This window comes from Eptatretus burgeri, chromosome 4 (assembly GCF_056783735.1).
Source record: "Eptatretus burgeri isolate ZD-2024b chromosome 4, Ebu_testis_v1, whole genome shotgun sequence".
Lineage (NCBI taxonomy): Eukaryota > Metazoa > Chordata > Myxini > Myxiniformes > Myxinidae > Eptatretus > Eptatretus burgeri.
Window position 1 is genome coordinate 91985236 of NC_140964.1, and position 26051 is coordinate 92011286.

The following is a 26051-nucleotide window of genomic DNA, read 5'->3' on the forward strand; positions in this document are numbered from 1 at the left end:
AACAACTTAATTAAATCCCAAGCAGATCACAAATTAAACCAGGCATCATTAATTTATTTTGCCTGCATGGGGGTAATTGAGGGTGGTGGGAGGGAGACCGAAATTGTGAAAAATTAAGAACTTGGGAAGGGAAGGGAAGGGAAGTTGAAAGGAGGCAGGACTAAAGAGAAAGGAGAGAAGGCTGATAAAAAGAGGTGGGTATACAAGGAACAGGGTGGCCATTAAATTCTGCATTCTTTTGTACATTATATACTGAACAGGTGGCACTCAATGAATGAATGAATGCTTCATTTAATTGACAACATACACACCACGGCAGAGTGGCTCCGTATCATTCCAGGTAGGCCCACGGCCATCTTGACAGTACAGCAAACTAGGGCCTTGGTCCAGGGAGTATCCAGGATCACAGGAGAAAGAAACCATTGATCCCACAGAGAATGCCGGGTCACTCGCCTGAAAGCGTCCAAATCGGATGTAAGGCTCATAGCAGTGGCCAGGCCCAAAGGCTGAAGATGGAAAAGGGATAAAGAACAAACAAGTTGACTTGAAATTATTGTTTTGTTCCTGAACATTATTAATTACCTCTGGCATTTGTGATGGATGGATGCTACTGTATGTTTTCACCCCTGTCTGTCTGTTTGTGTGCACGATATCTCAAAAAGTTATGGACAGATTTGGATGAAACTTGGTAGACAGGATGGGTCTGTGGCATGGACTAATTGTTTCGATTTTGGTGAAGATCTGGATCCAGATCCAGATACGAGGATTTTTCAATTTTTGAAGTTCACCATGGATGGGGACAAAAAACGATACACAGCACGATATTTAAAAAAGTTGTGGACGGAGTATGACAAAACTTGGTGGATGAGTTGATTAGGTGACAAGAACAAACAGATTCGATTTTGGTTCAGGTTTCAATCCAGATCCGGCTTATCAGTGGGATACAAAATGTAAACTAATCAGCCTGGCAGAGGTATGTACTCAAACGAGTGCCCTTCTAGTTTGTTCTGTTGCCATCATAAATGGCTACCGAACAATGAACTGGAGTTATCATGTTTTCTGCTGAATTATTATTTCCTGCAACATTTATGTGTGGTTGTTTACAGTTTCCTGTGGGTTTGATTGTTAGAAACATCAATACGAACAAATGGCTGGATAAATTTCCTATTAACTTGATAACCAAGACTATTCCTTGTTGGCTATTTGACTTCACTCAGTATCTATGTGACATATTCTGTGATTATTTACAAAATCCTCCAGAGAAAAAAAGAATTGCTAATTTGCTAAAATGAAATAACAAAGAGCAGAAGCAAGGGTGCCACAAACAAAGTACCACACTTCCTACAGTACGACACATACAAGATGTTCCACCATTAACCAGAGAATATGTAAACTGGACTCTCCCATCTGCTGGAATTAATTTGTGGATGTTATAAATTAGACGGTACTTTTAGAAAAAAACAACAAGTTGGCAATTTGTGCCGGACCTTGTCGTTATTCAAAATTCCTCTCCTCACTTCCTCTCCTTACTTGATTCTGCAACAGCAGCAGAGCTCCACCAACAAAAATGATGCAATCCGTCGAGTAGTTTTTCCGTAAGACTGTTCACAAACAAACAACCAAACAAACTATCTACGTAATTCAAATTTAATCTTTTCTAATTTTCTGCAGCTCCTGCCTTATTAGGGAGACCATTCCATGCATTAACTACTTTCTGTAAAGATTTTGAAATGCTTTTAAATGGACCACACTTGATGAGATGATGAATATCAACTAGGAACAATGTGAAACATCTATTATTCAAAAAGCAAAGGTTGAATTCATTATTAACTGCATAGTTGCATCTTGAATACAATTCAAAAGATGTAAGGGCAGGTTTTAGGAGAGATTGAAAAACCCATCATCGAGAACAAGTGTTGGGAGAGATTGAAAAACCCATCATCAATGAAAAATCGAGCATCCAACCACATCTTGAAATGGCACATGTAGATTTTACATTGAAATACATAAATAAATTAATAACATATATATATATATATATATATATATTTCAAGGTGGTATGTCAGTAATGGTGATGGTAAAAGCACATATAAGTAAATAAATAATTCAACATGGTATTTTGAGAGTGGAGATGGTAAAGTGAATAAACAAATAAACAATTTAAAGTTGTGTTGGACATGGGGATTGTAAAAATGTAGATAATAAATATACAATTCAAAGTTGTGTTGGTCATGGAGATTGTAAAAGTGTGGATAACTATAGGGGGAGCACTCGGTAGAGTGCAAAACCTCCGCCGCCAATACTGCTAGGTCACTCAAGTGAACCTGATATCCTATTCATTCAATTTGACATCAACAGGGCTCACAGAGTTATAGTTTGAAAATTTCCCTTTTACTTTTAACTTTTACATTCTCAATTCATTCGTCATAACTCGATTCCTTGAGACAGAAATTGATTTTACGTGGGTATATCCACCTGAAGTTCCAAAATCAGCGCAATTATAATTTTGGCATGTTTTTTGTTGGAAATCACTTATAACATGTAGAAATGCAAAAAAAAAAATAAAAAAAATCGAAATTTTGTGGAAAAAAGTTGCAAATTTTTTTTTTCTCTAACAATTTTTTTTGGGGGGGGAGGGGGGTTGGAAATCACTTAAAACATGTAGAAATGCAAAAAAAAAATTCAAATATTTTTTAAAATTGGCCGCCATAGCGGCCATATTGGATTTTGGACCAAGTCCAAAATCTAATGGCATGATCCTTGGACCATATCTAATCCACCCACCAAGTTTCATCGAAATCCGTCGAGTAGTTTTTCCGTAATACTGTTCACAAACAAACAAACAAACAAACAAACAGAAAGGGGTGAAAACAGTAACCTCCGATCTTCGATGGCGGAAGATAATAAATATACAATTCAAAGTTGTATTAGTTATGGAGATTGTAAAAATGTGGATAATAAATATACAATTCAAAGATGTGTTGGTCATGGAGATTGTAAAAGTGTGGATAATAAATATACAATTCAAAGTTGTGTTGGTCATGGAGATTGTAAAAGTGTAGATAAATAAATATACATTTCAAAGTTGTGTTGGTCATGGAGATTGTAAAAGTGTAGATAATAAATATACAATTCAAAGTTGTGTTGGTCATGGAGATTGTAAAAGTGTGGATAATAAATATACAATTCAAAGTTGTGTTGGTCATGGAGATTGTAAAAGTGTGGATAATAAATATACAATTCAAAGTTGTGTTGGTCATGGAGATTGTAAAAGTGTGGATAATAAATATACAATTCAAAGTTGTGTTGGTCATGGAGATTGTAAAAGTGTGGATAATAAATATACAATTCAAAGTTGTGTTGGTCATGGAGATTGTAAAAGTGTACATAAATAAATATACAATTCAAAGTTGTGTTGGTCATGGAGATTGTAAAAGTGTGGATAATAAATATACAATTCAAAGTTGTGTTGGTCATGGAGATTGTAAAAGTGTGGATAATGAATATACAATTCAAAGTTGTGTTGGTCATGGAGATTGTAAAAGTGTGGATAAATAAATAAACAATTCAAAGTTGTGTTGTACATGGACGTTGTAAAAGTGTAGATAATAAATATACAATTCAAAGTTGTGTTGGTCATGGAGATTGTAAAAGTGTACATAAATAAATATACAATTCAAAGTTGTGTTGGTCATGGAGATTGTAAAAGTGTGGATAATAAATATACAATTCAAAGTTGTGTTGGTCATGGAGATTGTAAAAGTGTGGATAATGAATATACAATTCAAAGTTGTGTTGGTCATGGAGATTGTAAAAGTGTGGATAAATAAATAAACAATTCAAAGTTGTGTTGTACATGGACGTTGTAAAAGTGTAGATAATAAATATACAATTCAAAGTTGTGTTGGTCATGGAGATTGTAAAAGTGTGGATAATAATTATACAATTCAAAGTTGTGTTGGTCATGGAGATTGTAAAAGTGTGGATAAATAAATATACAATTCAAAGTTGTGTTGGTCATGGAGATTGTGAAAGTGTGGATAATAAATATACAATTCAAAGTTGTGTTGATCATGGAGATTGTGAAAGTGTGGATAAATAAATATACAATTCAAAGTTGTGTTGGTCATGGAGATTGTAAAAGTGTGGATAATAATTATACAATTCAAAGTTGTGTTGGTCATGGAGATTGTGAAAGTGTGGATAAATAAATATACAATTCAAAGTTGTGTTAGTCATGGAGATTGTAAAAGTGTGGATAATAAATATACAATTCAAAGTTGTGTTGGTCATGGAGATTGTGAAAGTGTAGATAATAAATATACAATTCAAAGTTGTGTTGGTCATGGAGATTGTGAAAGTGTAGATAAATAAATATACAATTCAAAGTTGTGTTAGTCATGGAGATTGTAAAAGTGAATATAAATAAATATACAATTCAAAGTTGTGTTGGTCATGGACATTGTAAAAGTGTAGATAAATAAATATACAATTCAAAGTTGTGTTAGTCATGGAGATTGTAAAAGTGAATATAAATAAATATACAATTCAAAGTTGTGTTGGTCATGGACATTGTAAAAGTGTAGATAAATAAATATACAATTCAAAGTTGTGTTAGTCATGGAGATTGTAAAAGTGAATATAAATAAATATACAATTCAAAGTTGTGTTGGTCATGGAGATTGTGAAAGTGTAGATAATAAATATACAATTCAAAGTTGTGTTGGTCATGGAGATTGTAAAAGTGCACATAAATAAATATACAATTCAAAGTTGTGTTGGTCATGGAGATTGTGAAAGTGTAGATAATAAATATACAATTCAGAGTTGTGTTGGTCATGGAGATTGTGAAAGTGTAGATAATAAATATACAATTCAAAGTTGTGTTGGTCATGGAGATTGTAAAAGTGTACATAAATAAATATACATTTCAAAGTTGTGTTGGTCATGGAGATTGTAAAAGTGTAGATAATAAAAATACAATTCAAAGTTGTGTTGGTCATGGAGATTGTAAAAGTGTAGATAATAAAAATACAATTCAAAGTTGTGTTGGTCATGGAGATTGTAAAAGTGTACATAATAAATATACAATTCAAAGTTCTGTTGGTCATGGAGATTGTAAAAGTGTAGATAAATAAATATACAATTCAAAGTTGTGTTGGTCATGGAGATTGTGAAAGTGTAGATAATAAATATACAATTCAAAGTTGTGTTGGTCATGGAGATTGTGAAAGTGTAGATAAATAAATATACAATTCAAAGTTGTGTTAGTCATGGAGATTGTAAAAGTGAATATAAATAAATATACAATTCAAAGTTGTGTTGGTCATGGACATTGTAAAAGTGTAGATAAATAAATATACAATTCAAAGTTGTGTTAGTCATGGAGATTGTAAAAGTGAATATAAATAAATATACAATTCAAAGTTGTGTTGGTCATGGACATTGTAAAAGTGTAGATAAATAAATATACAATTCAAAGTTGTGTTAGTCATGGAGATTGTAAAAGTGAATATAAATAAATATACAATTCAAAGTTGTGTTGGTCATGGAGATTGTGAAAGTGTAGATAATAAATATACAATTCAAAGTTGTGTTGGTCATGGAGATTGTAAAAGTGTACATAAATAAATATACAATTCAAAGTTGTGTTGGTCATGGAGATTGTGAAAGTGTAGATAATAAATATACAATTCAGAGTTGTGTTGGTCATGGAGATTGTGAAAGTGTAGATAATAAATATACAATTCAAAGTTGTGTTGGTCATGGAGATTGTAAAAGTGTACATAAATAAATATACATTTCAAAGTTGTGTTGGTCATGGAGATTGTAAAAGTGTAGATAATAAAAATACAATTCAAAGTTGTGTTGGTCATGGAGATTGTAAAAGTGTAGATAATAAAAATACAATTCAAAGTTGTGTTGGTCATGGAGATTGTAAAAGTGTACATAATAAATATACAATTCAAAGTTCTGTTGGTCATGGAGATTGTAAAAGTGTAGATAAATAAATATACAATTCAAAGTTGTGTTGGTCATGGACATTGTAAAAGTGTGGATAATAATTATACAATTCAAAGTTGTGTTGGTCATGGACATTGTAAAAGTGTAGTTAAATAAATAAACAATTCAAAGTTGTGTTGGTCATGGACATTGTAAAAGTGTGGATAAATAAATATACAATTCAAAGTTGTGTTGGTCATGGACATTGTAAAAGTGTAGATAAATAAATATACAATTCAAAGTTGTGTTGGTCATGGACATTGTAAAAGTGTAGTTAAATAAATATACAATTCAAAGTTGTGTTGGTCATGGACATTGTAAAAGTGTAGATAAATAAATATACAATTCAAAGTTGTGTTGGTCATGGACATTGTAAAAGTGTAGTTAAATAAATAAACAATTCAAAGTTGTGTTGGTCATGGACATTGTAAAAGTGTAGATAAATAAATAAACAATTCAAAGTTGTGTTGGTCATGGACATTGTAAAAGTGTGGATAAATAAATAAACAATTCAAAGTTGTGTTGGTCATGGACATTGTAAAAGTGTGGATAAATAAATAAACAATTCAAGGTGGAATGTCGGTCGTAAAATGGTAAAAAGTTCAAAAATAAATACTGTCGGACCCCGCTATTCACAGATTCGCTATTCGAGGACCTGCGTATTCATGTTTGATAAAATGCAATCTGTTTCTACATTCACTGCTCTGTGCTTTGTGTATTCATGTTTTTTTTTGTTGCGTTTTTGCGTTTTTTGCGGGATTTTGGATTTTCCCTTATGAATCACGACCCGCTAGAAACCTATCCACCCTTTCACAATGAAACAATGACCTGACATTTGCGGATTGATGCGGCATTTTCCAGGAACATATCCCTTGCAAATAGCGGTGTTCAACAGTATTTAAACGTGCTATGTTGGTTGTGGTGATGGTGAAGTGTATATAAATAAATACACAATTCACGGTAGATTGCAGGTAGTGCAAACACTTAGAATACGTCTTTCAATTCTGACAAATCAGGGGTGGATTCGAAACTTAGAATGGCCATGGAAAATATTGCGAAAAAGATCATGGTTTTGCATTGGAGACGATCTGATATGGTGGTGAACAACTGTCTTGAAGACCTGAAGGGAAGAATGCGGTTGAAGATAATGTGGAAGTTAACTCTAAAGGCAGGAAAAAGAAGAACAAATGAGTGGAGGTGAGTAGTGATCCTGGATTTAAGTAGTTTCACCAGAAGGGGGTTGATGGTGGACCATGTGGGCCCTGCAGAAACCTGGGGGGTGGAGGGGGGGAGGTGGCAAAGCACAGAGAGTGTAGAGGGTGCAAGACCACAAAGGAGGTGGTACAAGACAGAGAGGCCACAGATCTGTCAGCGATGGTGAAGTGATTGGCCCATAGACTCAGCTTCAGTGCAGGAGATTCCAATAATCTTGAAGGCCTTGGTTTCCACAGCATGAAGCTCAACAAGATGTGAGGCAGGGGAGCCAGCATATAGGAAAGAGGAGTACTCCATCAAGCTGTGGATGAAGGCCTTGTCAGTGGATAGAAGTTCAGGTGTGCCAAGGAAGGACTTTGTACGATGGAGGATGCCCATGGCCGATAGTGAGACCCAGGAGTTTAAATGACTCAACCTTCTCAAGGGGATTGTTAAGAAAGTAGATTGGGGGGGGTTGCCAGATGGTCCTTTCGGAGGGAGATCATGAGAGTGTGAGTTTTATCAGGATTGTAAGACATATTCTAAGTGTTTGACCAGCTTGTAATTTTTTCAAGGTCTGAAGAGAGGGAAGAGGCTGCACCCTGTCTGTCTGAAGGATGAGTGATGTCATGGCATAGGATGGAGTCATCAGCAAATAGATAAAGAGATTTTCCAGAGAGTCAGAGAGATCATTGATGAATATCAGGAACAGGACTGGGCCCAAAACACTGCCTTAGGGTCTTCTTGCTCTCCCACAAGCCTCGACTATGTATTTTTTTTTTAAGTTTCCAAAAGCATCCATACAATCCTGCAATTCTCACCGTAATTTTTTTTAATTTCAAAATTCGGAAATAAAATTGGGTGTTCCATGAACTTTGGTTCCGATCCCAAAATCACTTTATGCGCCTCATGCTCACATGTTATTGCACACAAATACTGAATATGAAAGAAATGCGTCCATCCAGTCATTTTTGAGTAGAAGCTCTGTACGGACTCATGAACGGATGGACAAACAGACGGACAGCACCCAAAATATAAGCCTTCAGCCAGGTAGACACCTGGTTGGGGGCTAATAGTTTATCTGGTGTCAGCATAATTTGGGAAATTCAGTCACGTGCAGATAGCACACGTGCCTCGACGGGGACGATATCTGATGTGAAAACGAGGGGGGTATAAAAAGGGAATTTTTTTTTGTAAATGTCCCAACAGGAATGTATGTCAACTCTTTTTCTTGTGGTTCCTCAGATCTTGTTTGAGATACTCACAATATATTGCCTTGAGAAAACCATTACAGAATCGAAGTTAAACATACAAAATATACTCGTCTACAATGTACGAAAATTCAAATGGTCAGGTGAAATGACATGTGACCTGCTGGACCTATATAAACTGTGCAACATTTGAATGCATCTATTTTACGACAATCCTGAGGGATAAGTATCTTGGCAACTTCACAAAAGGGATGGAGATGGGAGTTTATTTACTGTAAATGTTTGTTTACTCATGAAATGACCAACAAAGATTGTCTCCTGGGTGTTCCTGGAATGGCATCGTTTCAAGGAAAACACCTCCTGAGCACACAACTGTCGGCGTGGGTAGATGTCGTAGATTGAGCTGACAAAGATGAATGGATAAAGATCACCACATGTTCCTATGTAATTCATAATTTGATGGGTTTAAGTCATTCAGGCCAAGGGTGGAACTTCCAACCAACTCTAAAATGCCCTTATAATTTCTGGGTTGGGCACTGTCCTCAAACATAACAACAAATGAAAATTCAAATTGGTATTTTAAAAGCTGGTTGAACAGTTAAAATATAATATACATCACGACTTAACCTGTATATGTAATTGTTGTTCACTTAGCTTTTTGGCTGCTTATTCTCTTGAGTCCCATTTGCCAAAGTGTATATTCTCTTTAATCCTCGTTACAAAAGAACTGCAATAATTAAGTGAGAGTTGTGTGCTGCACTATTCCATGATGGCAGTTCATAAGTAATTACCTAGGTTGGAGAAGGTGAGTCATAGTGACACAAAACAGTTTGTCCTGAGGATACACATTCATATTTGCTTCTTTTTTAGTATTAAGCACAACATTGTCCCTTTGGATGTAAACAAAATAATTGCATGTTGGCTGCAGACCAACTCCAAAATGCATTGATTTAAAAACACCCTTTCCATATGGTTTAAAGTTCTGTTCCAGTGTCTCAATGCTCCTTTCAATCCCATTACCCAAATGAAAGTTACATCTTTATGAGCTCAGAAACAACTGACAGAGTGCTCAGTAAACATGAAGTATGAATGTTGCGTGCTCTAAATGCAAAAACTGAAAACACTCACAGATGGCGTGCGCAAAGTGAATCGAGCATTGTTTGCCTCATTGAATTTCCGAGAAGAAATCCTTGGTGTGCAATTTTTCGCCAGACCAATTAAAGCAAGCGCTGACATTGCTAATTAAGAGCAGCGATTTTGTTCTGTCTAGTGCAAAATTAAGTTGATAAATTGCCTGGATTATACAGACTGCATATCTGAAGTGTTTTCTGTTTTTTAAAAAAGCAACTTTTAGCTAACTCTTAAAAAGGTGGGCAATTTTGCTGTGCCAGCCATGAATCAACTGAGGAATTGGGACATCTCAGCCTTCTGGGTTAACGAAGAGTGCATATTGACTTCTTGAGACATACAGACGTCAGTGCCAAGCTGAGATATTGGATTTCCAGTTAATCAGGCAGCTACAACGGTGCCATTCAAACTTGCAATGCTCTACACTCAAGCATGGTTTCCTATAAACATATATAATTTATTGAAAACAGTAAAAGACAACCAACTGTAAGTGTAAATTTTTTTCTGAATTCTGTACAACTTGATCATGTCCCTCAAAAGACACTATGTTTATGGAACAGATAAATGAGAAGAGAATTTGTACAGACTGACAATCAAGAGATAGACACCCAGTCGACATACCTATCAACAGATAAAACAAAATTAGGGAGAGCAAAACTTCATGGTTTGAGTAAGAAAAAAGATAGCAAGGAGTATGATATACTTGCAGTAAGTGAGACATTGTTTAATGAGGAGAGAAATTGAAGGACAGGACAAGAAGATGTGTCGGTGTGATACGAGAGAAAAAGGAGGGTGTTTTTTTGTACTTTTTTTTCAGCGCCATTTCACCCACCACAAAGCCAAATGCCACTCAAGGTGGGGGCTACACAATGGAAAGTATAGATATTAAACAGCAAGGAGGAATCTATTGACATTCCTCTTGAGTTGAGGTGTGTAGAAATCTGGGTGAAAGACAGTATTGTGTTGAAAGAAAGGAGTGTGAGGCCAAGTATTGGGGCTTCCAGTATGAGGGAGCGAGAGCAGGAAGGAAAGGTTCACAAATAATTCAGAAAGGCAGGGAGTAAGGGAAGAGTATTGATAATGGTGGGGCTTATTAATTTGCCTGGGATTGATTGGGTCGAGGAACAGGGAAAGGGCAGAGCAGAAGAGGATTTCTGAGATTTAGTTCAGGATTGCTTTTTAAACCAGTTTTTAAATGAGAAGAGATTGCTTAAAGCTTCCAAAGGAGAGTGCAGCATTCAAACGATTTTAAAATAATGATCAAAATATGGTGTTAAAAGTGGTAGCTCGGAGGAGTGAATTTATGGAGCAACGACCATAACATATTGTGTGTCAGGATAATGGTTAACATATTGTGTGTAAGGATTAAGAGTTAGAGTTTGCGAGAGTATAACAACGAGATTTCACGAAGGCAAACACTGCGCCAGTACAGTACGTGGTTTAATCCGTCGTGCAAGCGTGGTGCACGGGGTTTCCGTGGAGGGGTGCTGTATCGTGGAAGGTTTGGCCTAGCCGGGCACGTTGTATCGTGTGTGTTATTAAAGTTGATTTCAACCTCACCAAGACTGGTGTTTGGCCTCGGTGCTCCGTTGGGGATTCCCTTTAACCATTGTGGCTTGGTGGCAGCGTCGGGATACGATTCCACACACTCTTCACCCCGGAGACGGCGATCGGCAGAACGTCACTGTTACGAGAGCCATCTTCGAACCCCAATTGCACCTCACAAGAAGGTGAGCGACCCACCAGCTCATTCTGCAGCTGTGTCATAAACATCGTCTGTACAACGTGCCCGTCGTCAAAATGGCCACCACACACCGTGCACCAAAGCAGTGGTCACTTAGCAAGAGTGAAACGGTGAACTCGTTCGAAAATTGGAGACAATTTTCTTTATATTTTATCACTCGATCCCATCTTTGCTCCCTTCCCCACTGAGGGCATCACCTGGGAGAAGAAGAGCAGAGCGTTCCCTCTTCGTGGACTTGTGGATGATGGTGAGGATGTCCCCGTTGTGCAGCGTCACACTGCCCAACAGAAAGTCACCGTACTGGAACTTATGCTGGGTCAGATTGCAAACTACTGCCCTGTGATATCCCGCAACACCATAGTCCAAAACTCCACCTCTGTAGTCAACATATGGCAATCGATTCGACAACATTTTGGATTCCAGTCGACAGGCGCACACTTCATTGACTTTGCAGTGACACGCCATAACCCCGAAGAGCGCCATGAAGACTTATACCAACGCCTGATGGCGTTTGTGGAGGATAACTTGCTTCGACAAGATGGCGGCATCGTCCACCATAACCAGGCGATCACGGAAGATGAGGAATTATCTCCCTCATTGGAGAACTTTATTGTGCTCACATGGCTTCGCCTTGTCCACAGTGGACTCCCCGGACTCGTCAAACAACGCTATGGAACTGAACTCAGGTCCCGCACTTTAGCCTCCATCAAACCGGAGATATCCCAGGCGCTTGACTCACTATTAGATGAGCTCCATGCTGCTGAAGAAACAACGTCCTTGCGCACTTCAACGTCTCGACCACAGGTCAACCGCCCGGCATCGTTCCCATCATCGTCAAAACCTCGTCAAGTCTTTTCGGGGATTCGTTCCAACAACCTTACGAAGTCCTGTCCCCTCTGCAAACAAGTATGCCGCACTGATTACGGTCATTTCCTCAGTGAGTGTCCTTTCCGCCCCGAACGAGATCGTCGGTACATCGTCAGAGCACGCCATGTGGCTGACATAACTGAAGAGTCAGATGACGAGTCTGGAGACATAACATATGCCCATATGGACAAGGTAGTTAATAACATAGACTATACAGAACCGTCCACTATCTCGCGTGTCCAGACTCGCCAGTCTCCATATCTAGACACCTTCCACGGCCACCACACAACCCGAGTTACCATCGACAGTGGGGCCACGGGTAACCTGATTCGTGAGACAATTGTAAGGAGGTTTGGAGCCATGATTCAGAAGAGTGCACAGTCCGCTCGTCAGGCTGATGGGTCTTCCCCTCTTCAAGTGGTTGATGAGACCAGACTGACACTGACTTGCGACGGAAGGGAATTTCAGTTTGAGGGCCTGGTTGTCAAAAATCTTGACGTAGAAGTACTAGCAAGAACACCTTTCATGGTGTCTAATGACATCTCAATCCGCCCTGTGAAGCATCAAGTTATCCTGGGTGACGGTACCACATACGTTTATGGTTCTCAGGAAGGGAGCCTTAATCGCCATGCAGTATGCCAAGCTCATGTCGTACGTGCCCAACCCCACACAACTACTCTGTGGCCCGGTGAGTTTATCGAAATGGTCCTTCCATGTGACATGTCGAGTATCGACTCAGCGTTCGCACTCGAACCTCGCACGGATGCCCCCAGTGCGAGGTCGCTGCGACCCATTGAGTACTGGCCCCCACCAAGTGTCATCCGTAGCATCAGCGGGAAGGTTCGGCTCCCCAATTTAACTAACGAACCACGAGTTCTCAAACGACATGAGAAATTTTGCCAAATCCGCCCTGTGTACATACCCGAAGAACACCCAGATGACAAAACCGAGACCAGCCCCCCCCCCCAAATTAAAACGCACACTCACTTCACTCTCAGGACACTCTTCGACCGTCACCCTCGACCCTGACAACATGTTCGCTCCTGACACACGTCACCCTCGACCCTGACAACATGTTCGCTCCTGACACACGTCACCCTCGACCCTGACAACATGTTCGCTCCTGACACACGTCACCCTCGACCCTGACAACATGTTCGCTCCTGACATACAATCAAAGTTTTGTGCCCTTCTTGAAGAGTACGATGAAGTGTTTGACCCAGTGTTCCAAGGCTACAATGGTGCTGCAGGCCCTTTTGAGGCTGGTGTTAACATGGTGTTCAGCCTCCACAACGCAAAAGCCGTCTACCACAGTATGCGCAAGATAAACTGTGTGAACTACAACACAAATTTGATGAACTAGAAAAGCTTGGAGTCTTTGCTCGCCCTGAGGACATGGGGATTACTGCGGAATACCTGAATCCTTCATTGTTGATCAAGAAGCCCAGTGGTGGGTTCCACTTAGTCACAGCCTTTGCTGATGTGGGCCGATACAGCAAGCCCCAACCCTCTCTTATGCCAAACGTAGATTCCATCCTCCGCAAAATTGCTCAGTGGAAGTATCTAATTACTACCGACCTTACGAGTGCCTTCTACGAAATCTCATTATCTCGCCAGTCCATGAAGTACTGTGGTGTAGCCACACCCTTCCGGGGAATACGTGTGTATACCAGATCCGCTATGGGTATGCCTGGATCAGAGACGGCACTCGAAGAACTCATGTGTCGCATTCTTGGTGATCTCTCAGAGAAGGGGACCGTCGCCAAACTCGCTGACGACCTCTATTGCGGTGGTGACACATTGGACGAACTTCTCCAGAACTGGAGAATGGTGTTGCAGGCTCTGCGTAAATGTCGACTTCGCCTCTCTGCTACGAAGACGGTTGTATGTCCAAAGAGCACCACCATCTTAGGATGGATCTGGTCTAGTGGTACTATCCAGGCCAGCCCACACCGTGTGGCTACACTCTCTACTTGTTTGGCTCCTGAGGTCAGGGGAATGAGATCCTTTATCGGGGCATATAAGGTTCTCGCTCATGTTATCCCCAACTGCTCTGCTCTCTTATCCCCCTTGGATGATGTTGTGGCTGGATGCCAATCACTGGACAGAGTTATGTGGACTGATGAGTTACATTCTGCCTTCCACAGGGCCCAAGCTGCTCTTTCGTCAGCTCGTACAATTACTCTTCCTCGTCCAAGTGATCAGCTATGGATCGTGATGGATGGTTCTGTCATACACAGCATTGGATCAACTCTGTACATCATGCGCAATGGAAGACCTCACCTTGCGGGTTTTTTTTAGTGCAAAGTTACACGGACGCCAACCTACCTGGTTGCCATGTGAAGTGGAGGCCCTTTCCATTGCTGTATCAGTAAAACACTTCAGTCCCTTCATTATCCTGTCTAAACATCATGCATCCATCCTCACCGATAGCAAGCCGTGCGTACAAGTGTATGAGAAGCTCTGTCGTGGCGATTTTTCAGCGAGCCCTCGTCTATCCACATTCCTGTCCACCGTCAGCCGTTATCAAGCGACCGTACGACACCTCGCAGGATCCGCCAATACCCCATCTGATTTTGCCAGCCGCAATGCATCAGACTGTACTGACACCTCTTGTCAAATTTGTGCATTCATAAGACGCGAGGAGGAGGCCGTAGTCCTGCAGGTGTCAGCCCAAGACATTATTTCCGGCCGAACCAAACTGCCCTTCACCAACAGAACTGCCTGGATAGCAGTTCAGGCAGAGTGCGCAGACTTAAGGCGGACTCATGCCCACCTGATTCAGGGCACCCGCCCATCGAAGAAAACAACCAACATCAAGGACGTCAAACGTTACCTCCAGGTTGCGTCACTTTCCAAAGATGGCTGAGTTGTAATCCGTCGTGACAAGCCCTTGTCCTCAGCATGTGAATGCATTATTGTCCCACGTCAGGTAGTCAATGGCTTACTAACAGCATTACACATTCAACTGGATCACCCGAGTCGTCATCAACTCAGTTCTGTGATGCACCGCTATTTTTATGCTCTTGACTTGGACAGAGCAATCGATCAGGTAACCTCGAGGTGTCACCAGTGTGCTGCATTGCGCAACATTCCTCATACCATTACCAAGCAGTCCACTGGAGAACCCCCTGGTGCTGTTGGTGTATCCTTCACAGCAGATATCATCAAATGCAATCACCAGCGAGTTCTTATATTGCGAGACTGTTCCACTTCCGACACAACATCGTGCATTGTGGAGAATGGACAACACGTCACTCTCCGCGACAACTTCATCCGCTTCTGCATAGAGCTCCGGCCATTGGATGGACCACTTGCTGTCATCCGCACCGATCCGGCTCCCGGCTTCACACTTCTGGTCCACGATGAGCTTCTTAAACATCACCGGATGTGCATGGAGATTGGTCGCATTAAAAATCCCAACAAGAATCCCATTGCCGAGTGAGTAGTTCGTGAATGTGAAGAAGAACTTCTACGACAGGAGCCGATGGGAGGACCAGTAACTCCACTAACCCTCGTACTGGCCACTGCCAGTATGAACTCACGAGTTCGTGCATGGGGACTCTCGGCCCGAGAGATGTGGTGCCAGAGGGATCAGTTCACCAATCAACAAATCCCTTTCTCGGACTTACAAATGATACAAGCCCAACACCATCTTCGTTCCATTAACCACCCCCATAGTGAGAAGTCGAAGGCACCCATGGGGTCCGTCAAGCCCAATGTGTCAGTGGAAGTCGGTGATTTGATCTATTTGTACTCTGATCGTAACAAGTCATGCGCAAGAAACCGCTACCTCGTCTCTGCCACCGATGGACCCTGGTGCAACATACGTAAATTTGTGGGGTCCCAATTGAGGAGTGCAGCTTATCGGGTGAAAAAGTCTGAATGCTACAAGGTCCCAGACTACTGGAAGGATACGCTCCCACTCCCTCGCAATCGGGGATATGGTGTTGCACAACAAACCGAGGACGTATGCCTCCAACCAGCAACAAAACCACCAGACCCCCCATTCATCCCCTATGAGCTGTCTTCACCTGCCAACAGTGCTGAATCCTTCCCAATCCCTAGTAGCCAGGAACCAGATCTAGGTTCTGATGCATCCCCGAGGCTTGACACCTGTAGAGCTGGTTACTCCAAAGCCATCGGCGACACCTGTGAGGAACATCCAGCGGTGTCCCCAACCGTCTGGACACCAAGACGCTCCAACCGTGTACGTTACCAGCCCAAACACTTCAAGGATTTTATTTTGGATGCTTAGAGTCATATTGTGGTCACGATGTTTGCAGAAACTGTCATGGGGCAGAATAATCCCCGAGACCGGAGGGCAGTATACCCGGCGATGGTCTCAGTATATCTGACTGACTGGTACATGATTTATGTGACCTCCTCCAGGTTAAGTGACCATTATCCTTGTTTAACTTTTTGTACTCTGCCTCAGTATTTGAAGCCATGTACTGTCACCTACTTTCTTCATTTATAACACCAAGAATGATAGTAGATAAATGACCTTGTAAAAAAAAAGAAAAAAAAAGTGGTTACGCCAGTAGAGTACGTGGTTTAATCCGTTGTGCGAGCGTGGTGTACGGGGTTACCGTGCAGGGGTGCGGTATCGTGGAAGGTTTGGCCTAGTCGGGCACGTTGTATCGTGTGTGTTATTAAAGTTGATTTCAACCTCACCAAGACTGGTGTTTGGCCTCGGTGCTCCGTTGGGGATTCCCTTTAACCATTGTGATGCTGGGGGTATTAGAAGAGGTGCTATTATCTCTACTAATCAATGTCAGTGTCAGTCAGTCCATCAGTCCACTCCATAACTCAAAAACCATGAGATATAGTGGCCACAAACTTTGCATGCTTACAAAGGGAACTCCAAGGTAGTGCATGAGTGAAAATTGTGTGTTTGGGTTAATTTAAACACCCCTTTTGAAGACAATTAACGGCCTTATTTAATTATCCTTTGTCAAGGCTCATCACTGATCACCTCGCTCTCCCTTGCTGAGGTCTTAATTTGCCATTCTTTTTGGCCTGCTCACCAATGGCATGACATGGAACAGGTTGCAATGGTTTCTTAACGATAAGCGCTCAATTTTTTCCACTTTCCTCACTCATATCATCAAATGCCTCATGTACATCCCTACTAATCGCTGCATGCATAGCTTTTGTAAGTGCTATGGTTTTCAAATTAGGAGCTTGGAGCTATTTATGGCTGCTGTTGACTTAATGGTGAGGGTGGTGGGCTTGGGATCCTAGGATCCTGAGTTAAAATCCCCCTCGGCTGTAAAATGAATACCCGGTGGGGTTGACTCTGCCTGTCATCCTTCCGAGGTCGGGAAAATGAGTGCCAGCTTGCTGGTATCCTGTGTCGGAGTGGCGACCCGTCCAGGATTGTACCCAATAGCCAAGGAGACTGCTTAGGCAGCACCAACACTTTGCATCGAGTGTGGTCCCAATGGATGGTTGGATGTAGCTATTTCATTCATTATATGATGTGATTTTTCATGATCTACTCTCACAGACTAATTGAAGGATATCATCAAAATATAATTTGAGTTTTGAAGATTGGATCACGTAGACTAAACAACTGTCGAAATCTGGAATATGAAAATGTTAAGAAATCGGTGATGTTTAGTTTTTTGCGGGTATGTCCCATTACCAATCAGCTTGCTCTCACTTGCCAAGCCAGCCGTTCCTTCTCAACCATTTCATTGGAGTGCTTGCTTGAGTGCTTAAGCCATTTGACGAGTGCCCTACAGTCGATAGCAGTATTACGCACACGGTTTGTGTCCCGTTTGGGAGGTACAGTCGACAGTTGTTACAAGGTAGAGTTGTGTAGACAGCACACACAGACATGGTACAAATGGGTAGATTTGGATTTGTAAAGGTACTCTCCATCGGTGGATATGTGCATGCTTGCATGCTTAGTTACATGTACGTGGTGCGTAGGACTCGCAGACCGAACTCGCACCCGGGCCCATGCTGCGTGGCGCCATGGCGGAGGTGATGTGGCCATCTTACGAACCATGTGCTCTAGCATGTGAGGATCGGACATGCTGCAGCGTCGAAGCCACGTGGGACATGATGCATAGTGCAGGTGTGGGTAAAGTTGAGCATGCCGGTGAGAATCCATGCACGTGTGTGAGCGAAAAGATGAGTATATCGCTGGTGTGTGCACACAGTTTGCATGGACTGCGAGGAGGTTGTATGTGGGGCAGGGTGAGGGAGGGGCTGTTAAGGACTGATGGCTTAGTTCTGAATTTAAAACGGCTTCACCGGAGTGTAGTCTGTACGACTCTGATTTGGAGTGAGCTGAATGGAGGGAGGCAAAGGTCGCTGCATGTGCAAGCATGAAGAGTTACATAGACAGCATGCAATACAGATGTGCTACAAATGGGTAGATTTGGATTTGTAATGGGACTCTATGTGGGGTGTGCATGCCTGTTTTTGAAAAGTTTCTTCAAATGAGTCATTGGAGTGCTTAACCCATTTGGTGTTCCTTCTCCCATTTGGCGAGTGCTCTTCAAGCTTTGATCTCTACAAGCTACCATGGTGGTACCATGGCTCAGAAGGTAGTAAAAAATTACGACCTTCTGAGTGAAAGGCTCGTCTGACTTTATCGTTCTCTGAAACCCGTGGTCCTGTCAGTGTCCATTCTGCTGAGTAACTGTTCTGCACATATTTTGTATATACCTATCATTGTTTTCAACATCTTTATCACATCCCATCACTATCATCTATTTTCTCATGCAAAACGTCCTGTCTCCTTTTCAGCTGCTCCTCATACCTTAGTGTAGCTATCCCCGGAATCAATCTAGTTGTTCTACATTGTACCCACACTATGGCAGTTATGTCCTTCCTCGGATGTGGCAATCAAAACTGAACACATTATTCCAGATGAGGCCTCACTAAATTCCTGTACAGAGTTAACACCATCTGTTTTTATTTATAATTAATCGAACTATGAATCCAACCTAAAATCCTATTAGCTTTACCTCTGGGCTATGGTTGTCTGGCACTGTTGCTGTCTGCTGCCCCCCACATCCATGACTATCCCAGATCCTTCTCCTGTGTCACATACTTCAAGTCTGCCCCTTGCATTACATAGTCCCTATTTTCAATATCCTTTCCCAACCCTAGCACCTTACATTTCCTCATGTTAAACTGCATCTGCCAATCTTTGCCCAATACATTACAGTTTAAAGTATCAGACTTTCCCGAATCTGATCACGTCCCTCTCTGCTGGAGACCATACTTGCAAGCTTAGTGTCATCTGAAAATTTGGAAAGCCTACTATTAACTAGACTGTCAAAATAATTTATGTAAATGATGAATAATAACAGTCTTAAGCCTGGTGTTGGCGTCGTGGTTAGGGTAGCGGCTTGGGATCCAAAAGGTCCTGAGTTCAAGCCCCATTGGCCACTTGAATTAATACACACCAGAAGGTTGACTCAGCCTGTCATCCTTCCTAGGTCGGCGAAGTGAGTACCAGTGTACTGGGCCTGGTGTATGCCCCGGTTAGAATAGGTGTACCATGTCCCTGTGTCGTAAGAGGCGACCAGGGTTGCGTCAGGAAGGGCATCTGGCGTAAAAACTAAGCCAAATCACTATGCGGATCAAACGAATGATCCGCTGTGGCGACCCCTAACAGGAGCAGCCAAAAGAAGAAGAAGAAGAAGAAGAAGAAGAAGAAGAAGAAGAAGAAGAAGAAGAAGAAGAAGAAGAAGAAGAAGAAGAAGAAGAAGAAGAAGAAGAAGAAGAAGAAGAAGAAGAAGAAGAAGAAGAAGAAGAAGAAGAAGAAGAAGAAGAAGAAGAAGAAGAAGAAGAAGAAGAAAAAGATGAATAATAACAGTCTTATAATTAATCTCTGGGTTACCACACTCCTTACATCCTTCCAGCCAGGCATCCTCCCACTCACAGCCACTGTTTCTTCCTATCACTAAGCTGTTTTCCATCCAGTTGGATAGGTGATCTACCAGCCAATCTAACAGCCCTTACCTGAGTCAACAATCTTCAATGTGGGACCTCATAAAAAGTTTTTTGAAATTCTAGATAAACTACATCCACTGTACTTCCCTCCTCTACCCAATCAGAAACTGCCTCAAAGAACTCCAATAAAATTGTTCAACATGACCTCAATTTAGTAAATCAGTGCTGATTACCTTTCGCTAGGTTGGAATTATTCAATGATCTTGTGTAAATGTAGAAGCAACAAGTTAAAATGACAAAGCCCCCATTGCTTTAGTAATTTTGCTGCATGGAGTTAAAGGGCAAGCCCACATTTATGTACAACAAAAAATGGCCGCCAGTCTATCAGTCGGCCATCTTTGATCAGATCCCACAATAAAGTGAGGGGCATGTGTATGCCATCATGTAACACAAGGAAATTAGACACAGGTGGAGGCCATTCAGCCTATGATGCCTGCACCACATCAACACCACACTAATTTATCAACATCAGATAAAAAGAAGAATATGCAAAATGTTTTTTTTTTAATTAAGTGTTTTTTTGTAGTTTTGGGAGTTTTTGTAGTCCCCCCCTCCCCCCCTACCCAAAGGGGGCATGGGTTTGGGTAAAAAACATACATCAACCACACAACACCCCTTGATGAGACCCCAGCAACAGCACACCAGACACATGCACACAATCACCCATCAATGCTCAAACTACCTAAAAGTCCTGCCAAGCTGTTTATGGCTGCTGTTGTATCATAGTGTATCAAAGCCCCATCATAGTGCACGCAAACGTTATAACTTTATTATAAAACGACTTTTTTTTTTAGCACATTTGCTTTGATTCCCTGTTGAGCACCTCAAGAAAGCTCTGAAAATATAGACAGAGATCATATAGCTCAATGAAGCTGATTCCCTGAAATAAACATTGCAGAAAATCCACCATTTTGCTTGCTCGTCTGTGCACATGTGATGCTGTACATCAGTTTGGAGCCCGCACAAACGTTATCACTTTATTTTAAAATGTCCATTCTTTTTTTAACCAGATTTGCTTTGATTCACTGTAGAGAACATCGCAAAACACCTGAACATATAGACATAGATCTGGCAGACTTTATGGATAGGCAGCCCCTCTGAGGGACAGGGCATGAGGTCTTGCAGTGAATGCATTAAATCACACAAGCTCAATGAAGCTCGGTAATTATGTTACGTTCCAAAACTTTTTTTGTTCACTCAATATAATTCTCCAAACAGTAGAAAAAGATAAGTTGAATGCTTTGCAAATTTCACATTTTCTTGTGTGTCTATGGAGAAGGAGAGAACATGGTCTTGCTTGCTTAAAGTAAACAGGTATATCGGCTTGGTTATAAGACTTGTTATTTCTTTAAATTATCACATTTCACAATATACTTTGACTCTTATTTAGTCTGGACGATATCCGATCCTCAAAACCGAAACTAGAGGGGGAGGACTCGGTAGAGTGCAAAACCTCTGCCGCCAATACTGCTAGGTCACTCAAGTGAACCTGATATCCTATTCATTCAATTTGACGTCAACAGTGCTCACAGAGTTATAGTTTGCAACTTTCCCTTTTATTTTTAACTTTTACATACTCAATTCATTCGTCATAACTCGATTCCTTGAGACAGAAATTGATTTTACGTGGGTATATCCACCTGAAGTTCCAAAATCAGCCGCAATTATAATTTTGGCATGTTTTTTGTTGGAAATCACTTATAACATGTAGAAATGCAAAAAAAAAAAAAAAATCGAAATTTTGTTGAAAAAAAAGTTGCAAAATTTTGTTTTTTTTTCTCAAACAATTTTTTTGGGGGAAAAGGGGGGGGGTGGAAATCACTTAAAACATGTAGAAATGCAAAAAAAAAAAAATCGAAATTTTGTTGAAAAAAAAAGTTGCAAAATTTTTTTTTTTCTCAAACAATTTTTTTTTGGGAAGGGGGGCGGGGGGTGGAAATCACTTAAAACATGTAGAAATGCAAAAACAAAAATTCAAATATTTTTTTCAAAATGGCCACCATAGCGGCCATATTGGACTTTGGACCAAGTCCAAAATCTAATGGCATGATCCTTGGACCATACCTAATCCCCCCACCAAGTTTCGTCGAAATCCGTCAAGGAGTTTTTCCGTAATACTGTTCACAAACAAACAAACAAACAGACAGGGGTGAAAACAGTAACCTTCATCCATCTTCGATGGCGGAGGTTAATAAAATTTTGATGATATACAGTACTTTAATTAGTTCGTGAGAGTCGATTCCGGAAAATCGTATCATATAATGCATGAAATCGTTCCAAGCTCCTAATTTGAAAACTATCGGACTCAGAAAAGTGATGTACACAATGATTCGGGGCTTTGATGAGCAGACAGGCATTCAATAATATGAGTGAAGAAAGTGAAAAAAACAACTTTTCTCATGAAGAAATCGTTGTGGTCTGTTCCAAGTCAAAGCATGGTTGAGCGGGCCAAAAAACATGGCGGTGTTACGAATTTGCGCCCGCCGGCGTGCGAGTGACCGCGTTAAACTAATAACGGCTGCTTCGCCCACCGGACGGACAATTCAGTCGTGACTTCCCGGACAACGCCGAGAACCAGTCACGGGTGTGCCCTCAACGCACACCACGGCCCAGTCCGTATTCTACCCGCGTGCAACAGGGTCAATCGCCGAATATCGATATACCTAAGTATTCGCGCTGTGGTAACCTACCGAGGGACCGTACCTCGGCGAAGGCTTGTTTGGACACAAACCACTTAAGCAGTTCGTTCCATTCTGGGATAACCGAGCGGGTATTATCGCCAGACCTCGCCGGACCCGATTCTATGATCGGTATTCAAAAACCAACTAGTATTCCGAAAAACAATACGGCGGTTCAATGGGGGAAAACGACACGACGAACGGGGTACATTTAAATAAGCACATTTATTATACAGCACATATACAAACAATCATGCAGTCATGCAGGTAAGCAATGATGGAAAAACACACATGCAGTTGTTTGTTGAAGACTGCGGGACGGGGACAAAGACATGGGCAAGGCAAAAACACTACAACCGACTATGGTTATTATGTACATTTACTTAACAACAGTTCTACTTGAAAGACTCGGCACCACAACATTCACTCAAAAGAAAAGCAAATAAAAGACCCCCTCACAGACAAGGGAGTCAGACTGGGCCCGTGGGCCTTTATAACGTGGGGCTTTGGTGACCGAAAGGGCCCCACGAGACCGTTGCAGGTTATCTGCACCCTCGTGGTGCCTTGATGGGGCGAGTCGCGACGTCCCGTCCCCACGGCAGCTGGCTTAGCCGCGGTTGCGCCTAGGCCTTGCCAAGCGGCAGGCGAGCTCTCTCCGGCTCTCCCCACACGCACGTGCAGGTTTGCGTGACACAGCAGGGCTGCGCCTCCAGCCCGCGTCTCCCTCGCGACGCCCAGACCTCCACCGACCGACCACTCCAAGCTCCTGACTCGGACACGAGCCCAAATCTTTACGCAGCTCCTTAGCGTGATTCTCCTCCGCACAAGCAGAAACCACACCAGCAACGACCGCAATCCCAGAAGCAACTCCAGAGAGAGATTCAGCAAGGACCGAGAGAGCTTCAGCAATGACAGCGAGAGAGCGGCAGCAACCCCAGAGAGAGATTCTCCTCAGCACAACTCCAGAGAGAGAATGAACACTCCGTGCGCCCTTTTTATTACCCATGCTCCGCCCCTCCGCTCTCGCCCCGCCCTCCTTCCAGAACATGCAGAACGTTTTCCCGCCAAATCGGGGATGCTCCCTCGCCGCTGTATTTGTCTTCTTCCACACGCCGGGTGGAATTCACCGTGGAGACGCCATTCGTCCAGGGGAGGGGGGAACGGGGCTGCCTGCTTTCCCTCGACAAAGGCCAGGCCTCAAGCAACCGAGTGCCAATGTGGAAACGCGGTGGTGTGGTTATGAGGGTTGTGGTTAAGGTGGTTGTGTGAAGCGGTTGGTCCAAAATAACGATAGCAAAGAATAAAGGCTAACTCAAAGATCACAGCCCTGTCGACACAAATAATTCCGATTAAACAACGGTGGGGAAATCTCACTGAACGCGGACTTATCGGCATAACTCACTAAGGACCTATATGGTGTTCTGCGAATTTCCACAGCCGTAACAGCGGCTTCAGACACAGGCAGCTGGAAATGCCTTTGGACCCTTTAATAGAGCGAGGTGGCTGAGGATCGCCTGATTAAGGACATAATTAAATAAGGCCATTAATTATCTTCAAAAGGGGTGTTTTAATTTACCCAAACACCCAATTTTCACTCTTGCACTTCCTTGGAGTTTTCTTCATGTGCATGCAAAGTTTCAGGCTGCGAGGTTTTATGGTTTTAGAGTTATTGAGGACACACACACACACACACAGACACAGTCACAGACACAAACACAAACACAGACACAGACACACACCCTTTTATTAGTATAGATATGGCCTTCATTCTGGAAGCACTCCCTTTGTCCCTGAAATGGTTGCCACTGTTCCTTCACTGAAAAACCTTCCTCCCTATACCATTCTTCCAGCCAATGGTTGACATCTATTGCTCTGCTCATAATTTCTTTTTCATTTCCTAATCTTGGGAGAATCCCAGAAAACATTACCTCACAACCCTTTGCTTTCAGCTGCTTACCCAATATCCAGTGTCTATTTTTCAAAACCTCTGAGCAAACATTCCCAATATAATTTGCTCCTCGGTGTACCACAACCAACTTCTTCCTACCATGACCCGATATGATGTCCTTTACCCTTCCTTCAACATCGCGAACTCCTACTCCTTCAAAACTGCACAGAATTCTATGTCCGCGATCCTTCCTGCAGAATGAAGAATCTATATACTTAATCATCTCATCACCCACAAAAACCTATCTCCCATACCTCATTTCTACCAATTTCTATTGCTGCACCTTCACCACTGCCTGCACCCACTGCACCTTCAACACTGCCTGCACCTGCTGCATCATCACCATTGCCTGGTCCAGCAAGTACTGTGCTTGTGCCAAGTTTGAACAAAATCGAACCACGCATGTCTGAGAAATGGTTGAGGACACATTTAAGTAACAAAATCCCCATCAGCCAGCACATGCATATGTAATTGTGTGTAACCCTGACATGTGCATATGTAAGCCATAATTCATTATTTGGGTGCCAAGCTTGAACAACATCGGTATATGCATGTCTGAGAAATAGTGGAGGACATGTTCAACATCGGGTTTTTTTACAACTAAGATGGCTGCCAGTCGGCCATCTTGGGCCTGATCTCGAAAAAAACAAACAAATGACGACCTTATGTAAGCCATCATTTATTATCTGTGTGCCAAGTTTGAACAACATCGGTGAATGCTTGTCCAAGAAATGGTTGAAGACGTGTTCAACATTGGGCATTTTTACAACTAAAATGGCTGCCAGTTGGCCATCTTTGATATGATCTCGAAAATAAATGATGTGCTTATGTAAGCCATCATTCATTATTGTGTACCAAGTTTGAATAAGAATGGGAAATGCATATCTGAGAAATAGTTGAGGACATGTTTGGCACAGGGTTTTTTCTTTACAACTAAAATGGTCACCAGTCCACTCGTCAGCCATCTTTGATGAGATCGCAAAATAAAGTTAATTGCAAGTGTACGCCATTTTGTACTGTGCTTGTGGCAAGTTTGATCAAAATCAGACCATGCATTTCAGAGAAATGGTTGGGGACATGTTTAAGTCACAAAATGGATGCCAGTCGGTCATCTTGGATCTCAAGAACTTGATATGTTCTTTACTCCTTATATACTTTAAGAATGCCTTGCTGTGATGTTTAATATTTTAGGCCATGTCATTTTTATATTCTCATTTCGTTTGCAAAGTTGTTTTCTTAATGAGCTTCCATTTACTCCGATACTGATGTGAGAGAGACTCTACTCCTATTATTTTGT

General features: G+C 41.7%; 1 protein-coding gene across 3 annotated transcripts in view; it reads right to left on the reverse strand.

Annotated features, from left to right (window-relative positions):
• The window catches only part of LOC147028676 (seizure 6-like protein), a 357285-nt gene that overhangs the window by 54194 nt on the left and 277040 nt on the right, over positions 1–26051 (reverse strand). For all 3 annotated transcript variants that reach the window (XM_085879332.1, XM_085879333.1, XM_085879335.1), the window contains one exon: positions 312–506. In XM_085879332.1, the coding sequence (XP_085735458.1) occupies positions 312–506 (195 nt within the window). The remainder of the gene's footprint in view (positions 1–311; positions 507–26051) is intronic.